At 31.8% G+C, this 12,903-nt stretch overlaps 1 protein-coding gene across 1 annotated transcript; it reads left to right on the plus strand.

The window, feature by feature from the left end:
• The first annotated feature begins 2,095 nt into the window (after window positions 1-2,095).
• Window positions 2,096-2,620, plus strand: LOC141452737 (uncharacterized). Its single transcript, XM_074125134.1, has one exon. The coding sequence runs from the start codon at window positions 2,096-2,098 to the stop codon at window positions 2,567-2,569; it is 474 nt and encodes a 157-aa protein (XP_073981235.1). The 3' UTR covers window positions 2,570-2,620.
• The last annotated feature ends 10,283 nt before the right edge of the window (window positions 2,621-12,903 follow it).

Genomic DNA, 12,903 nt, shown 5'->3' on the forward strand with positions numbered 1-12,903 from the left:
TGCTGGAATAAATGTTCACAGCCTAGGTTAGAAATTGCAACATTCTTGTCAAACTAGAAGTGAATTCTATGTATTTCATTCAATTATTTATTTCTAAGGTTACAGTTGAAGTTTGAATTCTAACGGTTACCTCTAATTGATTACAACTATAGAAGCATGAAAATCAAGTATTATGTTTCTTTTGCAATAGGTCGCGTATAAGTTTGAATCCTATATTAGTATTATTATAATTGTTATTATTATTAGTGCCTGAGCTTAAATAACTATTGTATTATTACAAGATATGTATCCACAATATACATGTAATTTATATATCTTGCACCACAATTTCCAATAATACTTTATTCAATATATATTTATATATTTAAAAAAAAGTATCGTCTTATTTTGATTGAAAGTTTAAGGGTCGCACATTTTATGTAATTTCTTTCCTAACGTTTCTTAGCGTGAAAAATCAGCGGACAAAGAGCGAAAGTGTCGCAGTTGGAGAATATAAGACGGTGGCGGGTGTGTGGCCGTCTCATAGTTCGGACATCAGCTGGCTGGAATATGAAGACTACTTTTGTAAGTACTAGAGAATACTTTCCTACCGCATTTTCTTTAATAATAATTTTAATGGCATTCCACAAAATTTGCGGCTAAATAGTTTTTAATATCAAGAGTTTTCCATTATAATACCGAGAACAATGATACAATTAAATTTTACACTGTATACATAGATTCTTGCAATCAACAGTTATAACATTTTTGAATAAATTACGCTCATGTTTTATTAAATAAAAGAAGCGATTAACGTACAGTTCAGTCACAATAGTCTTTTAATTCCATCCAAAATTTTAAATAAAAATCCTAGTCCGAAAATCTAGATCTATAATGTTAGAAAATAAAAATATTTTCCATCTATCACAGCATACTTGTGCAAAATAAATGCTAGTTGTTTTAGATTAAAAACCCGACAAGATGAAGTCGTTGGTCATTTACTAACTTAATTTTAATTTTGTGATAATTAATATCCATCATAAATATTTGTGATTGCCATTAATTATTTCATGCAATTCGTCCAGACTGTATACTTTATTATTATTGTTTTAAGTTGTAGAAGAATCTACGTCAATTATTTATCGATTACACTTATTGTTTCCAAATAATTTATTTCCAAATATCTGGGCGAAAAGAGAACCATTTTTTTAATTATTTAGTTTTATTTTGCTATGAATTTTGGTTATTTTATTCATTAAAGACTTGCATTCTCAGTCAAATCATAGTTTTTACTGCTTTATATTTGCAAATATTGGAACTGCTCAGTTTAGAGGAGTTCTTACAGCTAGAAAGGAGCAAAAAGTTTAAATCCAAAAGATACATTAATTGATGAAATAGAGGGGCATTTTAAACCAATTTCTTTCTACAAATGTTCATTTCTTTTAGCAAGTATAAGAACTTTTCTTCTTCATGAAAACTAACACAGCCAACACATTTATTCGGATATTTCAATGTCAGTACTGTATCCATTTTGCAGTAGAACTCCTGGAAAAACATTGTTCTAAACTTTTGTATGTGTAACTTTGCGATCTACTCATTGGCACTCGATTTATGCTTCATTTACTTCAAATTAACTTGTTTGCTTAGTTCTCAAAATCCAAATCGAAGTTGCATAATTGTATAAAACAATTTTTACGTATAAAATTGGTTCACCTTTAAAAAGAGTTTCTGGAGTTTTCATTCTGTTATCTAATTTGTTTAAGTTTAAACCCCATTTATTGAGGATTAGCCATAAATACAATAAAATTTCTTTTACTTCCTGGACCAACGTTTTGAGTAAATTTCTATTCTACTCCAAGGCTCTATTATTAACCGTATAGGTGAACAATGGCATTTCTTCAATAGTAGAGCAATCCATCGTAAATCGGCGATTTGGCAGCTAAGCTAATTTTATGTGGTACTGGGATCGATTTCTTTGGACTTCCCTAACATTTTATACAGTTTTAACTAAGAAATTTGCAAAGTTCTGTAAATAAATACGTATTTATTTGTAGCTTCTCGAAATTATAATTTATTTTTATTGATATTTTAGAAGTAACGCCAATTTCTTGATTTAATGTTGCAGATATTAGCAACAATTTTAGCCATTGCTTTGGCACTTGAGGACAAGGAAAATAAAGGAAAACGTGACATACCAGATGATTACCATAACGACCATGGCCCAGGCGGAGGTCACGGCGGAAGAGCAGTCAGTTACTCAGAAGTGGTACAACGGGTACTACCAACAAGAAATTTCAACACTCATTTGCCAAACTTCAATCAATTCCACCACAGTCCGCAACATTTTCCAATTGGAAGACCAGCTTTGCCGGTCAAATATCCATTGCCGTATCCAGTATTGGTGAAAAGAATACCTGTCTTAGTTGATAGGCCTGTGGTGCCGCTGGCTGCTGCCCATCCGACCATTCCAAATTTTATAATCACCAAAGTTCCATTATTGTATCATAATTCCTATGGGGATCAACCGCAACCAGAATATAATCATTTCACACCTTCCACAGGAAGAAATTATGGCGACGAACATTATTAAAAATTTCTAGTTATTTGTATTAAATTGTATCAACTGAATTGTACAAACTTATGTAGATTGATCTAAATTTATTATTATTTTAAACGTGTAATATATATATATATATTTTTTAAATTAAAAAGATAATTTTATAACCTGGATTTATTTGTTCAAATATCACCAAGATTTGTGATAAATTTATTCAGCCAATTAACTTGATCTTTAAACAATACGCATCTTTTTTTTTAAATATATGATTTAAAAAAACTCATTGGAAACAAAGGATATAAAAATTGGAGAAAAACTAGAAAAGCTTGACTCTAACTAATCTTTGAGAAGTGCGAAATTACCCTGCCACTTTCTAAACTACGGAGGTAGTTTGTCAAAGAAGAAAGTGCCTGAATTAGGAAGTCTGACCAATACACGTTTAGTCACACTGCTAATACATTTTCTATTTTTTTAAAAAAGAATTCTTTACATACAAAGAAAATTCATTTGTTATGGTTTAGGCCATATATTTTGCTCATATTAACCTTTTTACTGTTCCATCTACCGAAAGTGTAAACAAACTTTATACTGATTTTTAAATTTGTTTAAATGTCAGTGAATAGCATTAAAATTGTTATTAACTATTCGACATGGTCTGATTTTTGCTTTTTATTTACCACAATTTGGAAATCTACTAAGATAGCTTTTAGAAGTATTGACCGTCTTCAACTTTCAGAAATAAGGCCACTTCTTTAAATGATGTAGTGGCTAGGTGATATCCCCAGATGCTGGAAAGATGTAGAATTGTTATTGCTTTAACTTACGATCATGTTTAACCAAAGTTGAAGACTTGTTAAGTTTGATTTTGCAATCACTCAATGAAAGCATGAAAGTAATTTAGAATAAAATTATAAAGGTAACAATTTTTCTATAGATCGTAAAGAGTGAACCATTTTTGGTAGATGATGGTTGATAAAGATTTATCATAAATCATATAAATATATAAAAATATTTGGCTGTCCACCTGAATTATTGCATTTAACCCTTCCTACTAACATTTTCCTAGGCATAAACATTTATTTGATCAGTATTAGGCGAAACAAGTTGAACAATAACGCTCAAAATTAATATTTTTATCAACAGGAGTAACAGGCATTATCAAGAGTAAATCGTAAAAGAGACAAGTGTAAAGAAGTTACCTTTCCATCTTTGGAGTCAGTAAATTATCAAAAGAAAACTTCATGATTTTCAATACTATAATTTCTTCAACATCAAAGTAGTTCCAGAGATGACTTAATCAAATTTATAAATGAATGAAAATGTGGCCTTACGCAACAACTATTCATCCAGGTTTACTGCAAAATTAGTTCAGTAAATCCAACAAGTAGTCTCTCGGAAGACTGGAGACCTTATGGTTGGCTACTTCAGTCTACAGAATCAAACTCCTTGCATGGGTCTGGGATTGTACGAGGGTCGTTTGAAAAGTCCGTGCAAAGTCAGAGAGATAGCACCACTGGCGCGTATCGAGGTTATGTTTAGTTAGTAGCATCTCTTGGAAGAACACACACCAAGTTTCAGCCAGATCGGTCTATTTCTTTGTGTTTGGCTTTCGTTTGAATCGAGGAAGTCGAGTGATTTTCAAAAAATGGACGAAAAAGAATTTCGTGTGTTGATTAAACACTACTTTATGAAAGGCAAAACGTCTCAGGAGACTAAAGAGAAGCTTGATAAACATTATGGTGACTCTGCACCTTCGATTAGAACAGTTTATAAGTGGTTTCAAAATTTTCGGAGTGGCCATAAGGTCACAAGTGACGCTGAACGTTCTGGACGCCCTGTTGAGGTTACTACTCCAGAAATCATTGATAAAATCCATGATTTGGTGATGGATGACAGAAGAGTGAAGGTGCGTGAGATTGCTAGTGCTGTGGGCATCTCGAATGAACGGGTACATAATATTTTGCATCAATATTTGGACATGACAAAGCTATCCGCAAGATGGGTGCCGCGATTGCTCACGCTTGACCAAAAACGAAATCATGTGAAGTGTTGCAAGGACGGTTTGCAGCTGTTCCAGAAGAATCCGCAGGACTTTAAGCGTCGTTTCGTCACTGTGGATGAAACATTGATACATCACTACACTCCTGAGACGAAAGAACAATCTAAACAATGGGTTACCAAGGGGGAATCTGCGCCAAAAAAGGCGAAGACCGTTCCTTCGGCCGGAAAGATTATGGCGACTGTCTTTTGGGATTCGCAAGGAATAATCCTCATCGACTATCTGGAAAAGGGTAAAACTATTACAGGTGCATATTATTCATCGTTATTTGACCGTTTGAAAACCGAGCTGCAAGAAAAACGCCCACAATTGGCCCACAAAAAAGTCCTTTTCCATCACGACAACGCACCAGCTCACACCTCAGCAGTTGTGGTCGCAAAATTAATGGAAATAGGGTTCCAACTCATTTCACATCCCCCCTATTCTCCAGACTTGGCTCCCTCGGACTACTATTTGTTCCCCAATATGAAGAAATGGCTGGCGGGAAAAAGATTTTATTCAAACGAGGAGGTGACTGCAAAAACGAATGGCTATTTTTCAGACTTGGACAAATCCTATTATTCGGAAGGGATCAACAAATTAGAGCAGCGTTGGATGAAGTGTATAAGCCTAAAAGGAGACTATGTTGAAAAATAAAAAAGGTTTACCCCAAAAAATTAAGTAGTTTTTATTTTTGCACGGACTTTTCAAACGACCCTCGTATAGGCTTTGTAGTTATAGTAAGGCCTGATTGACTGAGAGCTCGTCTCTTCAGTTTAATGAAAGTGGTTTGTACTTTATTTCATTCAGAAATCTCTTTCCGCATTCTCAAGTTTAATTAAAAACTGACAGATCCGGCGAGGCTACACTACTTGTAAGCGACTACTACTATAACAACTACTACTGCTTGCAAGAGCAAAAACTCTTTAGAAGCTTGCGACCTCCTCTAGCCAAAGGCAGGACCTGTCTATAGGTTTGTCTATAGGTTAGTTGCCCCGAGCCGAAATTTGATTTTTGCCCCGATTTATATTTATTATACTTCCTTGTACTATTTGTAATTCTAGAACATTCTATAAAAAAAAAAGAAGAAGAAGAGCTTTCAAGAGTGAATTTTTAGGATTAATTATTTGGAAATGTAGCCTGCAATAAAAATTAAGCAAAGCAGTAACTTATTTAAGCAATTTACTTAAAAAAATTGTTGAAAATATTTAAGTAAATATCATTGTAATTCTGAGTCACTTATTAAACACATAAATATATATTTTTACACACAAGCAGCCTTCCACAAGTTCAGAAATATTTTCGCTAAATATTGAGTTTTCTTTATAATGTGGTCTTTAATAAATAGAAGGATGGGTGAAAACAATAAATAATAAGTATAAAACATTTATTCCAATCCTTAGATCAGTCTTTTTACAAAAAAAAAAAAAAAAAAATTGGGCAGTAGTATAATGACTTTACTTCCACTTTATACTTAATTCTTTCGAACTTTAGCATTATAAATGTACAAAATTAAAGTTTGTGATGATATATTAATTTAGTAGTTTCTTTGCATAAAAATATACCTATTACTTCCTTTTAACTTAGTTATATTTATAAAATAATAATAATAATAATAATAGTTAGTTCATAAATTGTGTAATTCAGTAGCCAAACTCGATAAACAAACAAGGTTTTTGCAAAATATTTTCTTAAAATCAATTTGAAGAATTATTTGAAAAGAAAGTTTAACTAAGTTATTAAATAATGTTAAATTTGGGAGCTACAAAGAACAAACAAGTACAAAAACTAGGACGCCCTCTGGAGCACTTTGCTAGATTACTTTCTTTGACCTGCTAAAACAAAGCAAAACAAACAAAAAAATCTAAAATGAGCATCAATTAATGGAATTAGAATCAAAATTTAAAAGAACCCTGGGCCTTTAAGTGTGCTAATTTATTCAAATTTAATCTAGTGCTGTTTCAGAATGGGCAAAGTTCAGAAACCAGCATTCGTAAAAATTTGTTCAAACTCACTCGAATGTTTCAGTTCCTGCTATAGTATCAGTATTTGACAGAATTATCGAACGCAACTCGCAGCCGATTTAGCACGAATCACTTTTGGGACATTATAAATCACAAAAGAATATTCATTGTAGGCAATTTCGTTTGAAAAGAGGACACTGTTCTACTATATTATTAAAATGTCACTGAAGGAACGTCTAAGAATAAATTCTTCATTTTGTGATAAATCTAACTGATCAAGTACATTGAAGTAGGAGAAATGTAATGTGAACATTTAATTGAAAAATTTATTGGAAAAAATATTATTAATTAACCCTCTTTTGTTTAAACCTAACAATTCAAATTAGCCCTAAAAATTTTAATTAACGTTTGGAAATTAGTTTGCTAGCTCTTCTTATCCATTTTTAAAACCTAAGTTCTAATTTTAATTGGAGATTCTTTCATAAAACTTGCATTTTTTAGTTGTGTTCGACAGTTGCAAGTGTTAACTCATTCGTAGTGAAGCCAAGTGGAAGTTTTATTACTTGGAACTTTATGTGTTACAATACAAAAAGTTGGGCATAAATATCCTGAAGGGTGATTCGATTGAGACTATAGTCTTGCCCATTAATTAATACAACCAAAATATTATTTCCACTTCAAAAATAAATTGTAAATTTATAAATGTAAAACTTATAAAATAATTGTAAAAATAAAACTCAAATTAACGTTTGTCTTACCAAAATGACGAAATTCAAGAGAAATTGCTGAAGTTTAGAAAATCAGGTGTTTTAACTATAATGTTGCTGATTAAAAATTTGTTGTTGAGCGGGCTGTTGTTTTAAATTTTGTAAATTGGAGGCTGTTGATAGATACGGTAAATTCATTAAAACTGCTAATGGCTGATTAATTGCTAGAGGCTGTAATACGTTAAGCGGATATGAAATCGGTTTTTCCACTTGAAATGGTAAAGCCGATAAGAGTGGTATTGGATAAGATTTAGGTTCCTGGACTGCAAGTGGCCGTTCAAAGGGTATAGCTACTGGAACCTGGAAATCAATGAAAGAAAACATTAACAATTGTAATGAAAATAATTAATAATTAACCTTGTCTTTACCTTAAAATATCTAGTAATTGTAGGTATTACAAATAAAGTTCATTAACCTTAATTGGATAGGGTACTCTTCTGTCAATATGCACAGGAAATGGTACAGGTACATCCTTGGTCTGAGTCACGGTCTTCGGCGATGGCCTGTTGAATATCCTTGTGTATGTTTGGTAGCTAACTGCTCCAATAGGACTTCTGTCATTGTACTCGTTTGCAGTTGCCCCGAGAAGTACAGTCAGCAACAGCTAATATGCAAAAAGGAATAATTTAACCATCGTACACACTAAAACGTCAGTAAACACTGGTAGATTCTTGTGAGAAAACAAAATTTGGTATGAGTGTTCACATCATTCTCTTCTACTTCTATGGTCAAAATTAGAACTTGCACCCTTCTTTTAAGAAACATATTATTTGGAGAAATAATGTACACGGGGTTCTTGGGAACTTGATATCAAACGCATTTATAATGATGAATGTAAATAATTAAAGCCAACTAAGATTTCCTAATAGTGGGAGATATGTGTTAGGTTTATTATTTTATTATTGCAATAGCTTCTACCATCATAATCACTGTGTTAGAATATTAGAAGTGAATGTTGCTAATTTTTAATAATACAAGTATCTCTTTAAGCAGCATGATTCCTTCTATTTACATCCCGATCTTCCCAAACATCCCCAAGTTAATAGTCTCATTCTCCTAATTTAACTGTATTTTCTGTATTAATTTATTAGAATTTCAGTTTACAAATTATAAGGACCTTGCTTTGATAATCATTCTTTCATTTATAGCGGCTTCATAAAAAATAGAAAAAATAAACTAAAATCTACTTACTGCAACACAAATATTCATGATGTTGGCCATGATACAGATGACAAGAAAGTGGGTGCTCAATCTAAGAGGCTATCTCTCTATATATCATGTAGATTATAGAAAGTGCTTTATACCTAAACAATATAAAGAAATGTTTATTGACAACGAGTCTTTTTAGACTATACTGTATTCTTCTGACGTTACATTCGTCACGCTGAAATCAGTTGACATTCAAGTAATTTTAGTAGGAAGTATTGTAGAAGATGAGGAAGTATTGTAGAAGTTCGATTGAGTAATATAACAACATTCACTGAATAGATTTAACAAAAGTTTCATACTTATGCAGTATGCCAATGCTACAGTAGATAAGGCAGAATTATGAGATTTTTATTTTAAAAAAATAAAAAAGTAACACTTAGTTACTCAGAAAAACTAAACTAGTGAAGAATTTATAAATTCATTCAGTTACAAAGTGAACCATTCAAAGTGAAGACTCGACAAACAAGGGCAATTTAGATCCCCTAATTTTTCAATAATTAAAAAAGTGCTTCAGTTTTCACCTTTTTGAGAACTTCCTCGTTTCCCATTCGTACTTCGTGTCCAAAAATTCAGAGTTTAGCTAATTTATTATTTCATTACCACTTTTTTTTTTGTAATTAATATAATTTTCGCCTTCGTTGTAATAGGTAAATTCTCAAAAAATGTCTACCCCATAAAGAAAAAAACTCTGTCTGGCCTCTAAAACTCTTCACAAAAAAATGATGGTTTAAGTGCGAACAAAACCAACATCATAATAAATAAATTTGATCTGTTGATGACAATGAATTATTGAATTAAGTCGTACTAGTGGAATAATTCTCATATTCCTGAGTCCCACAACAACTAAACAGTATTTAAAAATTATCTTATATTATCTTATAAACAGGTTGAACTTAGAAATTCAATTCTGACAATCCCTAGCATCAATTAACAGCAAGTAGGAGTGGTAGATTTATGTCAGTGGGTTTTTTGGAGACAATCCACTCGCTTCGGATGACCGGTGTCGTCAACTTGGCATCCGTCACGCGTTGAGCGGCAAGTGTAATAATTGGGCGAAGCGTCACGCGTTGAGCAGCAGATGTCGGCAACATGGAGGGTTTTCAACACAACTTGTGTTTATTCTATTACGATAGCATAAAAAACACCTAGATGTTCTGTACTAGGTTGACGCAGATACACCTTATTTTATTTCCATTACTCAATGTTACTCAATTTTATAGAAGACAATCTAGAAAGCTTTCATTTATCATTTTTATTATTTCAGCGATTATAAAACTTTTTTATTTCTTTTTTTTTTATCGATATTAGTCTTTAGTGTGTAACATTTCTTTTGATTATAGAAAACTGAATTGAGGGTAAACATTTGAGTTCCTCGGCAAAGTAGCTTGACGTTGGTTGAAGAAATAATAGGACATGCTTAAAAGCTGACATTTCATTCCCAAATTTGCAAAAATATAAACGGAACCAGTGACTGAACTTATAAAGAAAAGAAATATAGCAATGAAGTGTAAAAAATTGTAAAAGGAATGAATATACAAACATTATCTAAATACATATTATTATGGATATTTTTGATCATTTTCACTATCTAAAAACCAAATTTATGTTTTTCATTCCATAAAATTAGTTGTGGAACTAATTTCTTAAGTAAATAAACAGTTTTATATAAACTAGAGTTGAGTAACAAAAACATTAAATGAAACTGCAATAGCTTATAAAAAAAAAAAGAAAAAAGTAAATACATATATCAGATTGCTAACGGAATTAATTCCTATTATTTATACCTAATTTGTAACCTCATTTTTGTTTAATAATTTAAAGAATTTGAAATGCCATTTTTAAGATCACATTCAGCAGTTTACAGTTAATTTCCTTGCAAAACGAAAAATGTTGGAGAACGTTAATAGTGACCACCTAGAAATTGTCTTAAATTTTCCCAGATGAGGGATTTAATTTAAAGTTCAAATGCATTGCACTTGACTTCGATTCCCCATTTTCTTTTTTCAAAAATCTTTTCCAATGCAAGGGTTTGATTCTATACATTAGATAGACTGCTTTTGGAATCGGAAATTTTAAAATAAACCCTTCATTTTCTTGTACTATACTACCATTCTATTACTATGCCTCACTTACAAGAAAGATAAAGAGGTAAATCTTCGATAGATTTATTTATAATTTTCCATTTTATTTTTTCAAAAATCTATTCAAATGTTAGGGCTTGATCGTACACATTAGGTCGGTTGGTTTTGGAAAAGAAGAGCCAAAAAAAAAAGGAGAAAATTTGGAAATCTTTTAATGACTGAAACACTCACTGACTTCAATACAAGCAAAGGACTGAAGGAAAGAATGTTCTTGCCTCCTGCTTTAACTTAAGAAGAGACTTGAGGTTCTGGGATTGAGATTTCGGTCACAGTTTATTATGATCGGAGCAATTTAGGCATTGTAGCTTGGGCTTCTTCTCAGTATTTAGACTGGAATTTTACTGAAAGTAAATCTTATTAATTGTACACCAATAAGTACAATCTAATCTTTAAAATTCAATCACTTTTATAACTAAACAGAAACGTCAAGGAACAACAAGTAGGAGAACCACTATAACTTAAAAATTCTACTAATTCTTCCAATAGTCAATGGATAAATAACTAACCAGGCGTAAAACCTACTTTACATAATGACCTGTAAAATACATTGTTAAACTATTGGAAATCGTGGTGACACTGTTGTTTGTAGAGGTCGCCATGGCTCTTTCCAAGATAAACTTCATTCAGAACTCCGCCTTGGAAACATTAAATGAAAACGAAATATAATATTTAAACAGATATTAGTGGTAGTTCATTTTTATTTATCTAACGCTTAATAAGTTTTTACGAATTTGTTTTAGAATATGTAGTTAAATGTGCTTTCCGTTTACCCGAAATAGATTTGCTAATACCAGCAAGATCTGGGCCAGCAGGCTCCATGTGGACTCTCGCTCATACCAGAATTCCTTAAATATTCACGTGATTTTACTCACAAATTATGGAGTAAGTCATATTTTCTTCAGAATTACAAGAATAATCCATCCTTTACAATTTATTGAAGTAAGACTGCTTTACATTTTATGTAAAGAGAACCTTATCTCTTATTTTGTTTTAGATATTACATATGTAGAAGAGATTATAATAAAAAACAAAATCTACTTCGATCTATCATATTCGTCCTCTATGTATGTTTGCTCAGTTACTAATAAAATGTACGCCGTGCAACTGCGTTATATTTTGATGTAAGCTACGGTTGGCACTGAATTAGTTTACTTAACTCATGTTTCAACACAACAACAAACTATGCAGATCCAATGCAATGTCTACTGTGATGATTTAAATAATATGAGCTGCCCACAGGACAAAATGATTTCGAAGAATTGCATTTCCTATGTAGATGAAACTTTGTTTTATCAGTCGACCACTTTTATTAGAGTGCAATAACACGTTTTTGTTTTGTAGCACTTGTCTAACAATGTTGCTTTGGTTGAAAATGGAAAGTTTATTGATTTATGTACACACTTTTTGTTACTTTTTTGTCAATAGGTTCAAACATGCAGTCACATGCCTAGTACAAATCAAGGCACTAAGATTATGAACAGCCAGAAGTCCCTGTTGCAACCAAACAGTTAAGCCATTGAAATAGAGAATTGTTTTCATCAACAAACTAAATGCCACTTTGATAAAGTACTTAATATACTAATTCTGAAGGACCCTCGTTTCACTCCGCCTTGACGGTGTGAGGCTTCCTTCTTCTTGTAATTCTTCGATCATCCTTCTCGGTCCTCAGCCAAAGCTCTCGTCACACATTCTTTTTTCTCGCATACCTCCTTTAAACCCTCTTCCTAGGAATTTCATTCTTACTAGTGGTTAAATATTTAGTTACCGCGTCTCTATTTACCTTAGTAATCATAAAAACTTTTTTTCTCAAAAAAAGATAATACTTAAATATTTTAACATCACTTTTTTGCAATTATTATTATTTTATTTTATCACTTTCATTAACTTACTGAACATCCGAAGCATCAATCCTTCGCAGTTTTGGTTGAATAACTGTGTATTTATACAATAATATTTTTATTTCTGAATTATAGTTTTAAGTAGTTACTAATGGAACAAAAGATATCCAACTCTTTACTTTTTTTCTGATTACTGGAAATACCTTGTCTTGTATGCCACTGGGCACGTGTGTGCAATATTTCGACGAGTGAGAGATAATATTTATAATACAAATAAATGAATAAATGAAATAACAATTGCATTTTGTAAGGGAATGAAGATACCAAATTACTCTTTTAAAATTTTCTAAGTTGTTTACCATTTTTTTAATTTATGTATAAATAAATGCTATCGACAAAATAAATAGGAA

This window comes from Rhodnius prolixus, unplaced genomic scaffold, assembly GCF_049639745.1.
Source record: "Rhodnius prolixus isolate KJV_2025 unplaced genomic scaffold, Rpr scaffold_3, whole genome shotgun sequence".
Lineage (NCBI taxonomy): Eukaryota > Metazoa > Arthropoda > Insecta > Hemiptera > Reduviidae > Rhodnius > Rhodnius prolixus.